The sequence below is a fragment of the Candoia aspera genome, chromosome 6 (assembly GCF_035149785.1).
Source record: "Candoia aspera isolate rCanAsp1 chromosome 6, rCanAsp1.hap2, whole genome shotgun sequence".
NCBI classification, from domain to species: domain Eukaryota; kingdom Metazoa; phylum Chordata; class Lepidosauria; order Squamata; family Boidae; genus Candoia; species Candoia aspera.
The window spans coordinates 83,124,735-83,141,813 of NC_086158.1; the positions used below are offsets into that span (position 1 = coordinate 83,124,735).

General features: G+C 41.0%; 1 protein-coding gene across 1 annotated transcript; it reads right to left on the bottom strand.

Annotated features, from left to right (window-relative positions):
* Positions 1-2,215: 2,215 nt before the first annotated feature.
* On the bottom strand, positions 2,216-16,295 carry KIFBP (kinesin family binding protein). Its single transcript, XM_063307540.1, has 7 exons — positions 15,845-16,295; positions 13,747-13,845; positions 8,189-8,268; positions 7,925-8,108; positions 6,908-6,992; positions 5,766-5,875; positions 2,216-3,624 (listed from the first exon to the last, which is right to left on the bottom strand). Exons 1-7 carry the CDS (start codon positions 16,232-16,234, stop codon positions 2,746-2,748), a joined length of 1,827 nt encoding a protein of 608 aa, XP_063163610.1. The 5' UTR covers positions 16,235-16,295; the 3' UTR covers positions 2,216-2,745.
* Between the last annotated feature and the right edge of the window lie 784 nt (positions 16,296-17,079).

Genomic DNA, 17,079 nt, shown 5'->3' on the forward strand with positions numbered 1-17,079 from the left:
TAAGGGAGCTGAAACAATAATGGCTTAACCTTTTCCTGGGGAGGTGAAAAGTACCACAGCAGCTAGGAGGGATTTTTTTTAAAAAAAGTTTCCATTTGTAAACATATTCATGAACTCAGCTGGTTGAGTAGGGATGCACAAAATGGTTCACAGACAACCAATTCTCTGCATGGAATACCTGGTTTGGAGTGGCTTGCAGCCAAGCTTAAACATGAAAGTTTGGTCTAGATGCAGAATGAAATGTGGTTTTCTTCCGGTTGCAAATGGTTGTTCCAGGCAAAAAAGTTTTTGGTACAAGCATAGTACAAAGCCAGGGTTGATGGTTTCCTTGGTGACAGCAGGTATCAGTGATATTAATACTGAAGGGGGGGAGACAGGCCCCCACCCCACACTTTCTGATAGCCAGCAACATCTCAAGAGCCTCAATGAACATTCAAGCTGAGGCATGGCTAGAGATCACGTACATGGGGGAATTAGCTCCCCCAAACGCCTCCCTTCTGGAGGAGAAACTATTTATCTTTTGAGAACAGAGGAAGCGGTTGGGAACCAAGGCTGAGAAGAGAAACTGGGTTTGTTCCATCTTCCCAGCAGCCTCAGAACTGACTGGGCTTATGTTTTCAGCCTTCCAGAAGGCCACGAAGAGTGGCTCTTCCCCCGAGCGGTGGGCCAGGATGTGGGCTAAATCAGGAGGCTGACAGTTTGATGGGTGTGGCACCCGGTGGGAATGGTTGTTTTGCTTTTATTCTTGTTTACTGTCTAATATTTTGTCTCAGGTGCTTGTGTTCTCAGTACAAGCATAGCAATGCTGTGTTTTATGCAACTTAGAATCTCTTTAGAGCAGATCAGCACTATCTTGTGGTCTGCCCAGAACCTTAATTTCCTTTATATTTCTCAATGGAATATCCTTTTTCATCATTATCTGTAATTTGAACAAATGGATACTTTCATCTCTTTTTGTTTGTGACTACTGAAGACAGTGATTTTTACATTCTTTCCTTTTTTAAAAAATAAAGATTTTTTGTGAGATTGGTCTGTTTTGCAAAAGAGAAGATATGGATGTACAGTAAGGGAAAGGGAAAGAAGGGCAGATTTTCGTAGCCACATGCCTCGGTGCCCAGCGCAAGAGATGGCACTATGCAAGCTATTTCATTTCTTCTCACGTCTCCCCTTTTAATTTGTCAGAAAAGTAAAAAGTTATGGGAGCCCAATTTCTCTCACACGTCAAGAGTGAGTGTAGTGTCCGATGGGAGCCAAATAGTGCCAGAAGCAACGACCAAGCCACACATCAAGGATGGGGGTGGAGTTAGGATATGTAGCCTCAAAGGACTTCTGGAAGGTAACAGTTGAGACCTCAACCTTTCACCCTACAGGCTCAGCATTACTGCTACAAGCACTAAGTAAAGTTTATACCCTTATACAGGAGTGCTTTGTATACACGGTGGCATGAAAATATAACAAATAAACATAAATAAAGCTAAATATGTTCTGTAACTCTACTGTCAAGCTCCTTATCTGCAGAGCATGTTCAAGGAAGCAAGATTCACAGAAAGAGCTTTAATGTCAAGAATCAGGAGAGAGTATAGAATCCTGAGACCTGAGACAGGCACCCTCCAGCCCATCTCTATTAGAGTTAATCAAGGAGGTCTCTTTGAAGGTTTTGATTATTTTTCTCCAGGCTGCTTGCATAACGGACTAAGAATCTCTTAACTTTAGCACAATCGCACATCTATGCAGTACAAGTACTTGAGCACAAATGTCAACCTAGAGAATTGAAGTATATATCACTTCTAATGTATAGAAGAGAGGCTTTAAAATGTGTGGGAAACATCTTAAGTTGAACTCTAACTACACAATGTAAAACCCTTCTCTCCAGCATTTTAGGGGAGAGGAATTAGGTCCTCAGGGAATCTGATTTTTTAAATTAATAAATTACTGATAAATCAGTAATTTATTAATTTAAAAAATCAGATTCCCTGAGGACCTAAGGTGAGGCTTTTCTAATCTCTCTCTCTTTCCCTCTCCTTTCCCATGACTAGAATTATGCAAAATGAGAACAAATGAACTGTTGTTTTCTATTTTTTAGGGCAGGGTGAAAAATGGGCCGCGACCTATAGTTGAATAGAAGAGAATTATTAAAATCTCACATATTGAGAAAAATTAAGAGAAGGTTTCCACTGCTCTGAATGGATTAACGCACACACAAAAGATGCCAAGAGAATGTACCATCAAGGATGTTTATTTATGGATTCCGTTAAAAGGGGGTGGAGGAACAACATATACAAAAATAAATATGACACAATTAAGTTAGTGATTTGTTAACAAAAATCTTAAAGATAAATCTAAAATTATATCAGTGTCACACAGCCAAATGCCTAGGTTATAGTGATAGCCAGGACCATATGATCTACCCCAAATGTTCCCTATTATAGGAAACAGCTGGAAAACAGCACTGCAGTTGGAAACTGGCCATGCAGTGGAAGGAGGAAAATAAGGCAGGAAAGCGTGCATGTCAAACGGGTGCAAATAATACAGAGCATCAGTTGACCACTCACTGTATATTTAATATTGAAGTGTGGGAGAGCTACTACATTGGACGGTTTTCAATCTGAAACAGGTTCCATGCTGCCTGTCACAGCAGGTGCTTGCAAGAAAAGTTGGATTACTACAAGGAAACTGCCATAAGGGACACTGTCTCTTTGGACAGACATCATGTTAATATTGCACACTGCCATGGAAATAAAGAATTTAGGTGAAGGTTGAAAGCTTTGCTCTTAGCCTTTCCATTCTAGCTGGAAGAAGACCAACCATTTCTTTACTCAGTTCTAGCTCAGTTTCAATGGCCTGGATTGCATCTGTGTGCTTCTCACAGTAGTCTACTAGAAATGAGTAATATTCCAGGGAAGTCTGCATATTCTCCAACTGCTTTTTGCCATCTGAAGTAATAAGCTTGCCATAAAGGCGTGCAATATGAAATTTGGCAACCATTGCAGGGCGGAGAACATCTTCCTCAAGTGTCTCCGGGAAAATCTTATCGGGGTTCCTCAGTGAATCTAAGAAGAGTTCATAGAATTTTATTGCCAACTGAGCAAGAGAATTTATTTTCTTTATTGTATGGGAGTCAAGCTCCTCTAGTTTATTGCCAATAGCCACTTTTAAATCCATCATTTCATAATAGGTATCTGCCAATTCAAACTGAAGTTGCCTACTGAGCAGCAGATAATAGTGAGGGTTTAAGCCTGAGTACAGAGGCTCCAGCATATCTATCCTACGCTTATGCATCTTGCAACGCCTCTCAAAATCTTCTTCAAAGAAAGCCAGCACTTTGAATAAAGCACTGTGGTCTTGGACAATTTCAATGTGATCAGTGACATACCCATCTACCTGAAAGAACTCTTTTGCTTCATTGACATAATTCTGACCTACTAAGAAGATCTCTCTGGCTTCTTTGAAGTCTAACGGAAACACACAACTCACTTTCTCTTCCATGGCCAAAATAGAATCACAGAGATCACTAGTTCCAAAAAGAACGGCCTTCTTTCTTCCTTTCTCCTTCTCATCCTCCTCCTTTTTCTGCTGGGCTCTAAGTTCCAATTGCCTGTCTGGATCCAACTCACCAATGTTGTCCTAAAACGAGAACTACCACAAATGATTTCACCATAATGGCTGAAATGTCACAGAACTGATAAATTAATTCTTCCCCAATTTTGGGTGTATAGTTTCAAATACACTAATTCAGACTTTTTTCCTTCTTCTCCTCGCAAGGAGTCTCCTATCTTTTCATTTATGAGTGCAATTTAAAAGAATCTGTAGCTAAACTTTGTAACAATCCTCTAATTATGTATTATGAAATAGCTTCTCAGTTTTCACTTGAATCATTGCAGAATATGAATTAAGACAGAAAGCGTTAACAGAGACCATATTCCCTCTTTGCTATTTGATTCTTAACCCAATCCATCATTCTGACATACCTTAGCTATGAGGTATATACTGTATCCCTGTAGCTTTTGTTTACCTATTACCAATACACTACCACGTATTACAACTAAAAACTGATGAATTAAAACTTGTAACAGATTACATCTAAAGGAAAATCTCACAAGGCAGTGCACTTCACATTTTATTTATTTTCTATCCATCATTATTATTATTATTATTATTAATTTATTTTTCTATAAATAACTCAAGGCAGCGAACATACCTAATACTCCTTCCTCCTCCTATTTTCCCCACAACAACCACCCTGTGAGGTGAGCTGGGCTGAGAGAGAGGGACTGGCCCAAGGTCGCCCAGCCGGCTTTCAGGCCTAAGGCGGGACTAGGACTCTCAGTCTATTTGCACTTTATGTAACTACAGGTGAAATGCTGATATGTTCACATCTCCTGAGATACCTGGAAATACATTTTTGCTCCCTGACAAGTATCCATCCTGTCTGAAAAGAAATTAACAGGCAATCATGAATGAGTCATGCCTTATGCATGCTGATTTGATTGTGCCCTCTGGTTTCACCTAAAGCCATGATTTATTTACTCTGTTGTATGTACTAGATGTTCAGATTTGATCCTTTTGGTTTCCAGTCTTTCAAGAGAAATAGGCCAAAACTCTTTTGTATGACTTAGGAAACAAATCAGAGGGAGCAGTTGTTGGCTATGCCTGCTAGTAGGAGGAGCCTGGAAAAGCAATGGGAGCATTGTGAGCTACTGTGGTAATGGTCACATTACCATTCTGTACAAACAAGGCCAATCCTTTAATAAGAAAGCAATACTTTTGCTAAGAGTAATTTGCTTTAGGGGCACAAAGCAAATATAGTCTTGCAGTTCTTTAGGGTTCTGCATATATTTTTTTTCAATTTCTAGATGTAGATTTAGACACAGAATCAGTGAAACATACTACCCCACAAAGAAATTGAGATTATATGAGTACTAGGGTGAAAGCAAAAATAATTTAAGACACCCCTTTAAACTCAAAATTCATGGAGTAGGCAAAATCTACCACCACACATTTATATACTTTTCCTCTAGCTTTTAATTGTACTCTATGCTGCCTTTTTGCAGTTATAGTTAGGGTGTGTGTGTGTATACACACACACACTAAAAACTCATACAGACACAATTAAGAGTCCGTTACTGAAGCAGCAGTCCGGATGCAGTTTTAAAGGCCGCATTTAGTTTCCAGCACCAGTTGACTAGCTCCTATCTTTGTAGATGTAGCAGATTTAACATACTTTTGGGATGAGCAGTTTGGGCCTATCAGCATCCAGAGCTGGCCCACAGCCTCCCTTTCTTATTTTCCATCAGATAAATTAGGCTTGGAACAAGGTTCTCAATGAAGCCAATGAGAAACTTTTTTCCTCTTTTAACACCTAACTTCCACTTTTGCTCCACTGCCATCCCCTCCCAGAACAAACAGGCTTTTTGTGTGTCTGTTGCATGGGCGGGGAGTGGGGGGAAGGGTTGTGAATGATATGTTTGTACTATGGTTAATGGCAGGAATAAATGAGAGTGCATGTAGGATGTGAGAATAAACATCATGTATGAAAAAAACTGGAACACTACATTCACATTTTTTCCCCCTTGCCCTGACCCACCTCTGGTACAGAACTGCTACCCAATTAGTCATAAATAATGTAGTGCCAGGATGGAACTGGCTCCTTCTCTCTATTTTAAGGCCTCAACTTCATTAAGAGATGTGCAACTGTTTAGGGTTAGTTACAACTGTAAACAGCAACAATAAAAATAACAGTTATTTGTATGTGTTCCCTGGCATACCTCAAGCAGCTTTCGGGCCCCCTGTAACAGGTTCAAGCAGTATTTAATCCAACATCTTGCAATTTCAGCTTTTCTCTGTCGAAGATCTTGCTGGTCTTGTTCTGATTCATCTGATTTTGAAATATAGCATATGTTAAGCTAGTTCCCAGATGGACTTAGAAGAGTTTTCTTAAGATTACATAAAAAGAAATAACTTTCATTCTTAATAGCTATCCAATGGTTATAAAGAAAGGCTAATATGTAGCCAAAATCTGATTCTGAAGCTATTTGATACACTAACATTGATCAAACAATTGCATGACTCTCCCTTGCTCTGCTAATTTTCATTTGGGAATGCCAGGATGTAAACACAATTTGGAAGTGAAACAGAGTTTTCCTAATAGGATTAAAATTTCTATATTAACACTTTAAGTAAAAAAACAAAACAAAATGAGCAGAGTGTGTTGCCAACATAAACTATATTAACAAAGGAAGCTTCCAAATGTTTTCTTTCTTCCTTCTGCCCAAGAGCAAAATAGCAAAGCCATTTTGCCCCTTGGCATTAGCATGGCACTAGCTTAATTCTGCACCAAAATCTTCACAGTGATATAAGCATAATAGTGAAAATTAAGTCTTAGTTGGACTACTTATAACCAACCTTTTCAATGCATCTGACTATTTAGGATAAGGTAAGAATTATTAAGGATGGCCAAAAGCATATATAAGATTCCCCTTGATCTCAGATACTTCAGATGCTACACTGTTACTCAATCTCTGGGCCATGGAAGAACTCAGAGGAAATGGCCGCTACAGGAGCATGTCACACTTGTGGTGAAATTTCCTCTCGAGTTGCCACCGCTCCCTCTGACCGTTTTGGCTCCTAGTGGCTGATGCCAGAGGAACAGTGGGGGCAACAACATGTATAAGCTATCCGTAGAAGTTCTAATTTAGTAAAGGGGAAGGCATATTTTTACTTTTTTCTGAACTGTAGCCTCATTCTTTAATCCTACAAAAATCAATGGGACAGTGAAATTGATTGGATTACAGACAAGAGTGAAGGAGAGAACAACGACTGAAGTCATGAAAAGAAAGCAAGGCATTTAGCATCCACACTAAGCCAAAATCAAAGTCACCCCAGTGTAAACTGGAATGAGATAACTTACTGTCCTCTGCAGATGGCACCTGTCCAGCTTGGCTAAAGATGACACTGGCAGCTGCTAAACAATGCCTAGATTCCATGAAACATTGCTGTGGGGAAATGATATAATAGTGCTTGTTCCTGGCCCATAATAAGCTCCTAGTTTTCATTTAATTGTATAATACTTATATATTAGTGCTCTGAAATTGGATGACCTAACATGGGGCTTGACCTAACCGTACTGGATGCTGAAAAACCAGACAGCAAATGAAATTGTGCCTGCAGAAAAATTGCTCCCAAAGAGAATATCATTCAAAAATGGAAGCGTGTATTTTTGTACGTTTATCATCACCAACCTTTTGTTACTTAGAAGTTGCTGAATATAACTTTTATATTTATGAAAGCCAAAGGCTTTAAAAAGACATTGCCTTACACTGCAATCCTATAATTTCCAAGAAATAAATTTCACTGTGATCCAGTGGGACTCAATCATGGGCAAGTAAGCACTTCAGCCTTACAATTACTTTTGTCAAGGAAAAAGTATATAACATGCTTCCTATATCCTAAAATTTAAGATCAGTTCTGCAGCAGTATTTTACTGATCCGTGTGTAAGGATGTGTGGACATAAATATGTGCACCCATTCTTATATCACAGTCTTCAAAAAACTCGCTGCTCTGACATATCCTTTAATATTTGGCAATTTAAAAGTATGTAAGTGTGCCCCAATACAAAAGGAAACTGCTTCTCAACAAATAAAAATGATTAACAAACACAGTATGAAACCTATTTTGAGATTTCACAGCTACTCTTATTGAATACTTCTAGTTATCATGTGTTCCTGAAGCAGCTTTGTGCAAATGTAGGAAAATAAGTTATGTAACTGAAAATCAATTTCAGACTTGTTTGACAAAATAATTTTAACAGGAATCCAGTTCAACCAGGTGAGTCCAGATTGAACCTAATGCCTGCCAATAAGGGTCATCCCTTCAATACCATGATTAACACATAAGACACGCAGAGGAGAACATTGAAATAATTACCTTGGTGAGATAATACTGAGACAAAGTGGCTGCATTGAGAGCCCATTCTATTGGGTGGTAACCACTATACTCAAGCTGCCGTTTGAGAGTGGTATGGCAATACTGTGCAGCTTTCTCAATCATTTCCAGGTGTTGGTAGACTTGGGCCAGATAATACAGTGTATGAGTATAGACTTTCTCAAACCTGGGGAAACAGTGGCTTAGTTTTAATGATAAGAAATAAACTCTCTCACCAATTTCCATCTTATGCCTTAGTTCACCCACCTTTTTGATCGCTCCTGGTCTGAGAGTTTCTCTTCTTCTGTCATAAAGTGTTCACTGGAATCAAGTGGAGGATTCCCATTCTGCAAAACACAGCATGTGCTGAAGGTGAGATAGAGATAGATAGCAAACTTGTGCTCCCTCTGCTGGCTGCATTTGGGTACTACAACAAAGCAAATGTAGCACTAGGAGGAGACACCCTAAAGAGTCATCCCAAAATATAGAACAAAATAAAAGAGCAGAAATTAAAGACAAATCACTCTGAAAATACCTGCGGGGGGGGGGAGCTTATTTATTTATTTGTTTATTTCAATTTATATGGCCACCCTGCAGCAAAAGGTGGCGGACATCTATACAGTCGGTAAAAACAAGACCTGGAGCTGACTGTAGTTCAGATCACGAACTTCTTCTTGCACAATTTAGGATCAGACTAAAGAGATTAGGGAAGACCCACAGATCAGCTAGATATGAGCTCACTAATATTCCTAAGGAATATGCAGTGGAGGTGAAGAATAGATTTAAGGGACTGGACTTAGTAGATAGGGTCCCGGAAGAACTCTGGACAGAAGTTGGCAGCATTGTTCAGGAGGTGGTAACAAAATACATCCCAAAGAAAGAGAAAACCAAGAAGGCAAAATGGCGGTCTGCTGAGACACTAGAAGTAGCCCAAGAAAGAAGGAAAGCAAAAGGCAACAGTGATAGGGGGAGATATGCCCAATTAAATGCAAAATTCCAGAGGTTAGCCAGAAGAGATAAGGAATTATTTTTAAACAAGCAATGCATGGAAGTGGAAGAAGACAATAGAATAGGAAGGACAAGAGACCTCTTCCAGAAAATTAGAACCATCGGAGGTAAATTCCAGGCCAAAATGGGTATGATCAAAAACAAAGATGGCAAAGACATAACAGAAGAAGAGATCAAGAAAAGGTGGCAAGAATATACCAAAGACCTGTACAGGAAGGATAACAATATCGGGGATAGCTTGGACGGTGTGGTCAGTGAGCTAGAGCCAGACATCCTGAAGAGTGAGGTTGAATGGGCCTTAAGAAGCATCGCTAATAACAAGGCAGCAGGAGATGATGGCATCCCAGCTGAACTGTTCAAAATCTTGCAAGATGATGCTGTCAAGGTAATGCATGCTATGTGCCAGCAAATTTGGAAAACACAAGAATGGCCATCAGATTGGAAAAAATCAACTTATATCCCCATACCAAAAAAGGGAAACACTAAAGAATGTTCAAACTATCGAACAGTGGCACTCATTTCACATGCCAGTAAGGTAATGCTCAAGATCCTGCAAGGTAGACTTCAGCAATTCATGGAGCGAGAATTGCCAGATGTACAAGCTGGGTTTAGAAAAGGCAGAGGAACTAGGGACCAAATTGCCAATATCCACTGGATAATGGAAAAAGCCAGGGAGTTTCAGAAAAACATCTATTTCTGTTTTATTGACTATTCTAAAGCCTTTGACTGTGTGGACCATAACAAATTGTGGCAAGTTCTTAGTGGTATGGGGATACCTAGTCATCTTGTATGCCTCCTGAAGCATCTGTATAACAACCAAGTAGCAACAGTAAGAACAGACCACGGAACAACGGACTGGTTTAAGATTGGGAAAGGAGTACGGCAGGGCTGTATACTCTCACCCTACCTATTCAACTTGTACACAGAACACATCATGCGACATGCTGGGCTTGAGGAATCCAAGGCTGGAGTTAAAATCGCTGGAGGAAACATTAACAATCTCAGATATGCAGATGATACCACTTTGATGGCTGAAAGCGAAGAGGAACTGAGGAGCCTTATGATGAAGGTGGAAGAAGAAAGTGCAAAAGCTGGCTTGCAGCTAAACCTCAAAAAAACCAAGATTATGGCAACCAGCTTGATTGATAACTGGCAAATAGAGGGAGAAAATGTAGAAGCAGTTAAAGACTTTGTACTTCTACGTGCGAAGATTACTGCAGATGCTGACTGCAGTCAGGAAATCAGAAGATGCTTAATCCTTGGGAGAAGAGCAATGACCAATCTCGATAAAATAGTTAAGAGCAGAGACATCACACTGACAACAAAGGTCTGCATAGTTAAAGCAGTGGTGTTCCCCGTAGTAACATATGGCTGCGAGAGCTGGACCATAATGAAGGCTGAGAGAAGGAAGATCGATGCTTTTGAACTGTGGTGTTGGAGGAAAATTCTGGGAGTGCCTTGGACTGCAAGAAGATCAAACCAGTCCATACTCCAGGAAATAAAGCCAGACTGCTCACTTGAGGGAATGATATTAAAGGCAAAACTGAAATACTTTGGCCACATAATGAGAAGACAGGACACCCTGGAGAAGATGCTGATGCTAGGGAGAGTGGAAGGCAAAAGGAAGAGTGGCCGACCAAGGGCAAGATGGATGGATGATATTCTAGAGGTGACGGACTCGTCCCTGGGGGAGCTGGGGGTGTTGACGACCAACAGGAAGCTCTGGCATGGGCTGGTCCATGAAGTCACGAAGAGTCGGAAGCGACTAAACAAATAAACAACAAAATATGGCCACCCATCTCAAATTCATGACCCTGGGCAGCTAAAAGACACTATGAAACACATAGCAATTAAAAAACAACACACACATAATGGTAAAAAAACAAAACAAAAAATCAACAGAGTCATTTCACAGGCTATGCTATACATCCAGAACACTAAGCTTTATTGCACAGCAGATGTTGTTAGCCAGATAGGTTTATATTCCTGTTTCCCCCACTCAAACAATGGAGTACTGATAGAAAGGTAACATTTTTAAACTAAGGACAGGTAATCCAGCACCCAGAGATACCAATGAGCACAGGACCTCTTCCCTTCCTGCTTTTCAGGTTTCCTGCCCTTAAGTGTTTAAGATAGTAAAAATAAATAACTGAAAAGTTGGCATACTGAAAAGCAAAACATTAGCATTAAGCATAATCTTATCTACAAGAATTCCTATTTGATCCCACGTAGCTTATAGGCTTAAGAAAAAAAGTTGGGTTGCTGATTTCAATGCTTTATTTGGAGATGGGCTTAAGCATTTCCTAAAAAATAAAACATCGCCTGAGGAAGTAGGGAACATCCTAAGAGCTCAAGAGGCAGTAGGGAGCAATCTCATCAGCTAGAAGGGCTTCCTGTGACCAGCCACACTCATGATGACACCCACATGGGAACCAGGCAGCCTTCCCCCCCACGCAGTCACTCATTGGAGTGCCCACCTCAATGCCTAACAGAAACACTACTTTAAACAACTGCATCTCAGGAAATGTAACAAGATGGAAATAAAGGAAGTTTACTCAAGTTCTGGAATATTTCATTATCAAATGATCGCATCAACTGGCACATCACATTTAGTAGTTGTAACTATACAGAATGGTTCACATAGAATAAAAAGAATCAGTGAATATAAGCCCTAGCAATTTCAGCATGTAGATCCAACAGATCCAATCACTTGTTCACATATCCCTTAAAGAGTTCAAGATAGCAATATATTCTAGTAGTAAATGTATGTAATACTTGACTTGATGTACATTTCAGAAAGACAGACAAAATACAAATTATGTATCGATAATGCTGAGTATGTTTGATCATGCTCCAGTAAGTCCCACAAATTAAATTGGGATTTCAAGGATCTACGTCCCACAAGGAAACCTCCTCCTATTCTATCCTGGCTTTAGATTAAAATATGTAAATGACACTTTTTCCAAGTGTATCATTACTTATATGACATGAATGTATAATGAGTCTCACTTGTGACTGCAATCTGATTTTGAAATATTCCAACTTAAATAAAGGCAACTGGAACAGGTACTGATCCCGAATCTTTCTAGCACCAGATCAGAACAACTGTATTTTAATTTTATCTTGGGCTGCAAAGCTTCTCTTCCGTTCATTGTATTGCTTGCTACGTTCTCTCTCTTACTAAACATATACCGATGTGGAGTCCTTGATGCTCTCTGAGCTTGGTTGTTTGCTTAGGCAACATCATCAGCACTAGCGATTAATCCCTTCTGATCTAGGTGTTGGTTGCTGGAGAGGATGTGCTCTGATCTTTTTGTTTCCTATGTATCTCTATGTGTCTGTTAATGATTTGTCTGAATGCCAAGCTTCCAAGAATTCCCTAGCGTTTTTGGATTTAGGATGCTCACAGTTTCCCAGCTGAAACTATGGTTGAGTCTGTCCATAGAAATAAAGCACCTTTACACACCATTCAAAAGAGACAATAAAAGAAGCTAAGAAGGAAACAAAAAGACCAGAACACATCATCTCCAGCAGCCAACACCTAGATAAGCAAGGATTAACACCAGAAAAACAATCAGGCAGAAAACAATACCCTAATCAAGGAACTACCAAGAAGAAAACCACACCCCCACCAACATAGGCACGGCAGGCTACTGTATATAAACAGCAAGCAAACCCCACACTCACTAGCATTGATGATGTTACCTAGTCAGGTAATGAAACATCTGCAAGCAAACAACCAAGCTCAGAGAACTCAGAGAACACCAAGGACTCACAGTTCAACCCTCAGCTTCATATATTCTCTTCTATTGGATATACTGATGTGTTGAGTAACATAGTTTTTATTAAAGTACATGACCTGGTGACCAGAATGAAGGCAGGCTAAACATCTGTAACAGAGAAAGAGAGAAAGGTCCAAATGGAATGCTTTTTTAACCTGCGGTACTAGGGAGCAGCTAATCAGGCACGATCCTGTTGAACTTGGACACACCTCTACGGCATGGACTGACATAAAGATAATAAAGATCTGGTATGGAGAAGACCACTATTGAGTTAAAGTCAAGTAAAAGATGAAGCCTGGCAGAGAAACCCATTAAAACTATAGATTTTTGAAGAACTGATGTCTGTGTTATCTCTAGCTAAAAGAAAATTCAGTTAGGTAAGATCTGAACAGCAATAACCCAAACCAAGTGAATATACTCAGCTTTCATATTCATTCAACAATTTTCTTCTATAATTCATTAAAATATGTCTGGAAATGTCTCCTGAGGTGGCTGTACATATAAATAGAGCCTCAGAGGCTATAGTAAAGGGTCCATTGTGCTATATTGTGTCCAACAATATAACAGAATCAACTACTTGTAATGCATGAGTTTAGCCCATTAGAAGGTGCTTTATAAAAAAAGACAGTGAAATTTGCTTGTTTTTTCTAGCATTACAGCCATACAGCAAGTCTATACTGTTGTTAGAATATTTCAATACAATTAGTAAAACTAGTAACAGAAATATCAGTAAGATTGTTTTAGAAATGCTTTAATGACTAAAATGTTCAAAATGTTAATACAATTTTAATCTTGCACTAATGCTAATATTCTAAGCAATTATTTGCTCTGAAGAGATGCTTAAATGCTAATAATTTTTTGACACTGCAACACTTGATACTCCAGCTAGCTTTAACTATCAATTTTCAAAAGAATGACACATAAGAGGAAAACATTTTAAAAATCGTAGCATACATCATCTCAGAACACTTGATTATCTCCATAAGTTTCCAAGCCATATTACAAAATTATAAAGTAAACTCATTCACATATTACCTCTTTCATGTACTGGTTATATAAAGCCTCTGCAGATTCCAAGTAAGTCTGTGCTGTTTTAATGTCATCTCTTTCTGACCAGAGGATACCCAAATTATTCTACAAAACACGAGGAAACAAATGGGTTATTTTTTTTAAATGATGAATGGCACAAAATAGATAACCTAGAAGTGAAATTACTTTGGAGAGATATGAGGTCATTCAAAAGCAAATAGCGCATGAACTGTACTAAATGCAAATATTAGAATCATCTCAAATATTAGAATCATTTCATGCCTTATTTAGAGGCAACTCCTGGGAAGCAAGTTGTGTTTTACATTATGTCAATTTTACCTACTAGGAGCAGTAAAAACTTCAAACATATCCAAAATACTGCATCAGATATTCTTTTCAATGCTATAATTTTAAGGAAAATGTTATTATTGGGCAGTTGGAAGCATAATTTAAAGAGGACATTGTTAAGAATGACTCCTACTGCTCAGTAATATTATTTGGCAGGAAGTATCAAAATAAAGGAATTTTTAATAATGTGATGCATCTAGTTGCCAAGAGTGACCCAGTGAATAACTGAACAGGCAGAAACAAAGCTCACTCAACCCTGCCTTCAGCAGCACAGGATATTTCTATGCTGGGGATGGAAAAGCTGCTTGCTTCCAACTGAGTACTATGTACTTTATCCAGAAGCTTGTTGTTTATTCGTTCAGTCGCTTCCGACTCTTCATGACTTCATGGCCAGCCCACGCCAGAGCTTCCTGTTGGTCGTCAACACCCCCGGCTCCCCCAGGGACGAGTCCGTCACCTCTAGAATATCATCCATCCATCTTGCCCTTGGTCGGCCCCTCTTCCTTTTGCCTTCCACTCTCCCTAGCATCAGCATCTTCTCCAGGGTGTCCTGCCTTCTCATTGTGTGGCCAAAGTATTTCAGTTTTGCCTTTAATATCATTCCCTCAAGTGAGCAGTCTGGCTTTATTTCCTGGAGTATGGACTGGTTTGATCTTCTTGCAGTCCAAGGAACTCTCAAATTTATCCAGAAGCTCCTTATGTTTTTTCAGTCTGGCGGTATAAGAGCTAAAGCTCCTTCTCATTTGTGCAACACAGAAACCAAGATGTGTGGCTGCAACAGTTCCCTCTACTGCCAGCCTGCTATGCTAGATAGAACAGCTGACAGAAGAGTTGAGGCAGCAGAGACACAGCATGATAGATTGTTACCACCACCACCACCCCAACTCTTATTTAGTTAATTCAAATTTTGCTACTGCCCATCTCCCCCAAAAGAGGATGCCTAGATACTTCCTTTGCAGGCTTCCAGGATGAATGGCAAAGTGCTTATTTTGATTTGTGAAAGGATGACAAAGGAGGATTGGGAGCATTCCAACCCCCCTTCACTAGGCTTCTTTCATTAGCAAATCTCAAAATAGTTTATCCTACAGGTTCCTAACTTTGAGGAATTGATCAGGCAACAGCGCTGTTTAGTCAAAGCTTGCAACAGATTGCTAAACTCTGAAAAGAGTGTATCTGTCAACACTGAAACACCATCCACACTGCAACCTTCTGCTGTCAGCCCATACTGTACAGACTGAAGTCTGTTACTCAAGTCTCAAAACTTTGCATCACTGCATAGCACTGCCTTTTGTCAACTCAGTATTTTCCCTTTTTGCACTAAAAAAACACACAAACACTAGACCTGGCCCAGCTTCCCCAACATGGCACACTCCTCCAAACTGATGTTCGGACTCCAAAAAATTTACTAGTTGGGAAATTCTGGGAGTTAGCTGATTGGTATAGAAGGGATCGGAGCTGGCTAGCTAAGGGAAAAAACTTGCAAACTACAGTATCTGCATCCTGCCTTATTGGATGCTCTGCTCTAAGTATGACAACCTCCATCTCTAGTACCCTCTTCCCCAGATGAGTGACTAGGCAGAGCTTCGTACCACCCCTGCCTGCCTCTTCCCCCGGTGCTGCCAGTGCCTGGGCGGCCTTCCCCAAGCTGGCGTCCCCAGATATGCCGGGCGACAATCCCATCCTTCCCGCCCCTGGCTTCGGGGGGTGGGCAGCAGAAGCGCGCCCCGCTGGGGGGCGTCGGGGGGCCTTCCCGCACCTGGGCCTGGACGTAGAGCGAGACACACTCGCGGGAGAGGCGGTGCTGCTCCAGCAGCTGCAGGCACTTCACCAGGTGCTCCTCGCCGGCAGAGCACTCCTGGGTGTCCGTGTGGTTAACCCCCAGCTCGTACTCGACCACGGCCAGCCGCACCGCGCGCCGCCGCCGCTCGCCCTCGTCCGCCTCCTCGTCAACGCCGAGGGCGCCTTCGGCCTCCCCGGCCTCCCCGGCGCCGAGCAGCTGCTTGAGGCCTTCGAGCAGCTCCCGCGCGCCGTACTTGGAGCGGTAGGGCTCAGTCTCCGGGTCCTTCTTGGACTCCACGTAGGAGAGGTTGAGGGCGCTGCGGAACCTCTCACAGAGCGAAGCCCACTCGGCCGCCGCAGCCGCCATTTCCTCGCTCCGCGCTCCTCCTTTTCTGCGGCCGACGCTCGTCGCCTGGCGTCGCTGGCCCCCCACCTCACCGCCCCCGCGGGTACTCCGCATGCGCGGGCAGATACGCACATTCGCTCCGCTGGGGTGCTCCCTCAGTCAAAATGGAGGCTCGGCAGCGGCGCGGAGAGGATAAGAGCGGACCGTTGCTCGTGGCAACGGTCGCTGGGCAACCTAGGAGTCTATGAAAGCCGTTGCTAAGGGGTCGCATCTCATAAGGTTGCCAGACTTCTTCGAGCTGCAATTTCCAGGTATTTCAGAGATATGGCCGCGCATGTAGTTTTCTGACACCAATACGGAAAAAGGTTTTTCCATTGGTTTTTCCATGAAGTTTTGTTCGACTTCCTCTCTAATCTGGAGCCTAGGATTTCTTTGTGGCCTCTCATCCGGGTATTAATCCACTCCGACTCTGGTTAGTTTTCAAATCAGTTAAGGCGCTTCCACTTACACAGATCCAGGTAGCTTAAAAATTACTCCTACCCCTACCTAAAGAATGTGTCTTGGAACTATAATTCTATAGAAAAAGTAAGCAGACACACTCTCCCCATTTCAGTTTTCATTATTTTAAAATTAAATTCACTACTGAAATTATCCAACTTTTTCCTCACTTAAAGCCATGTTAGCTTCCCCAAAAATGTGGTGCCCTTTTAATATGTTGATGTATTACATTCACTCCTCAGCCATTTTGAATATTTAGCATTTTCTTTAAAAGGACTGGTAACTGGATTATTGCACCTCAGAAATCGTATGAATCTTTGCATGCATCACTATTATAATTTCAGCTTCATCTCTGTAGGTTATTCAAA

Excerpts from the sequence above, each read along its gene's own strand:
- KIFBP (XM_063307540.1), bottom strand. The coding sequence starts at position 16,234 with ATGGCGGCTGCGGCGGCCGAGTGGGCTTCGCTCTGTGAGAGGTTCCGC. Across the intron at positions 8,109-8,188 it reads GACCAGGAGCGATCAAAAAG|GTTTGAGAAAGTCTATACTC; the intron begins GTGGGTGAACTA and ends CTGTTTCCCCAG. Across the intron at positions 5,876-6,907 it reads GGTGCCATCTGCAGAGGACA|ATGAATCAGAACAAGACCAG; the intron begins GTAAGTTATCTC and ends TTTCAAAATCAG.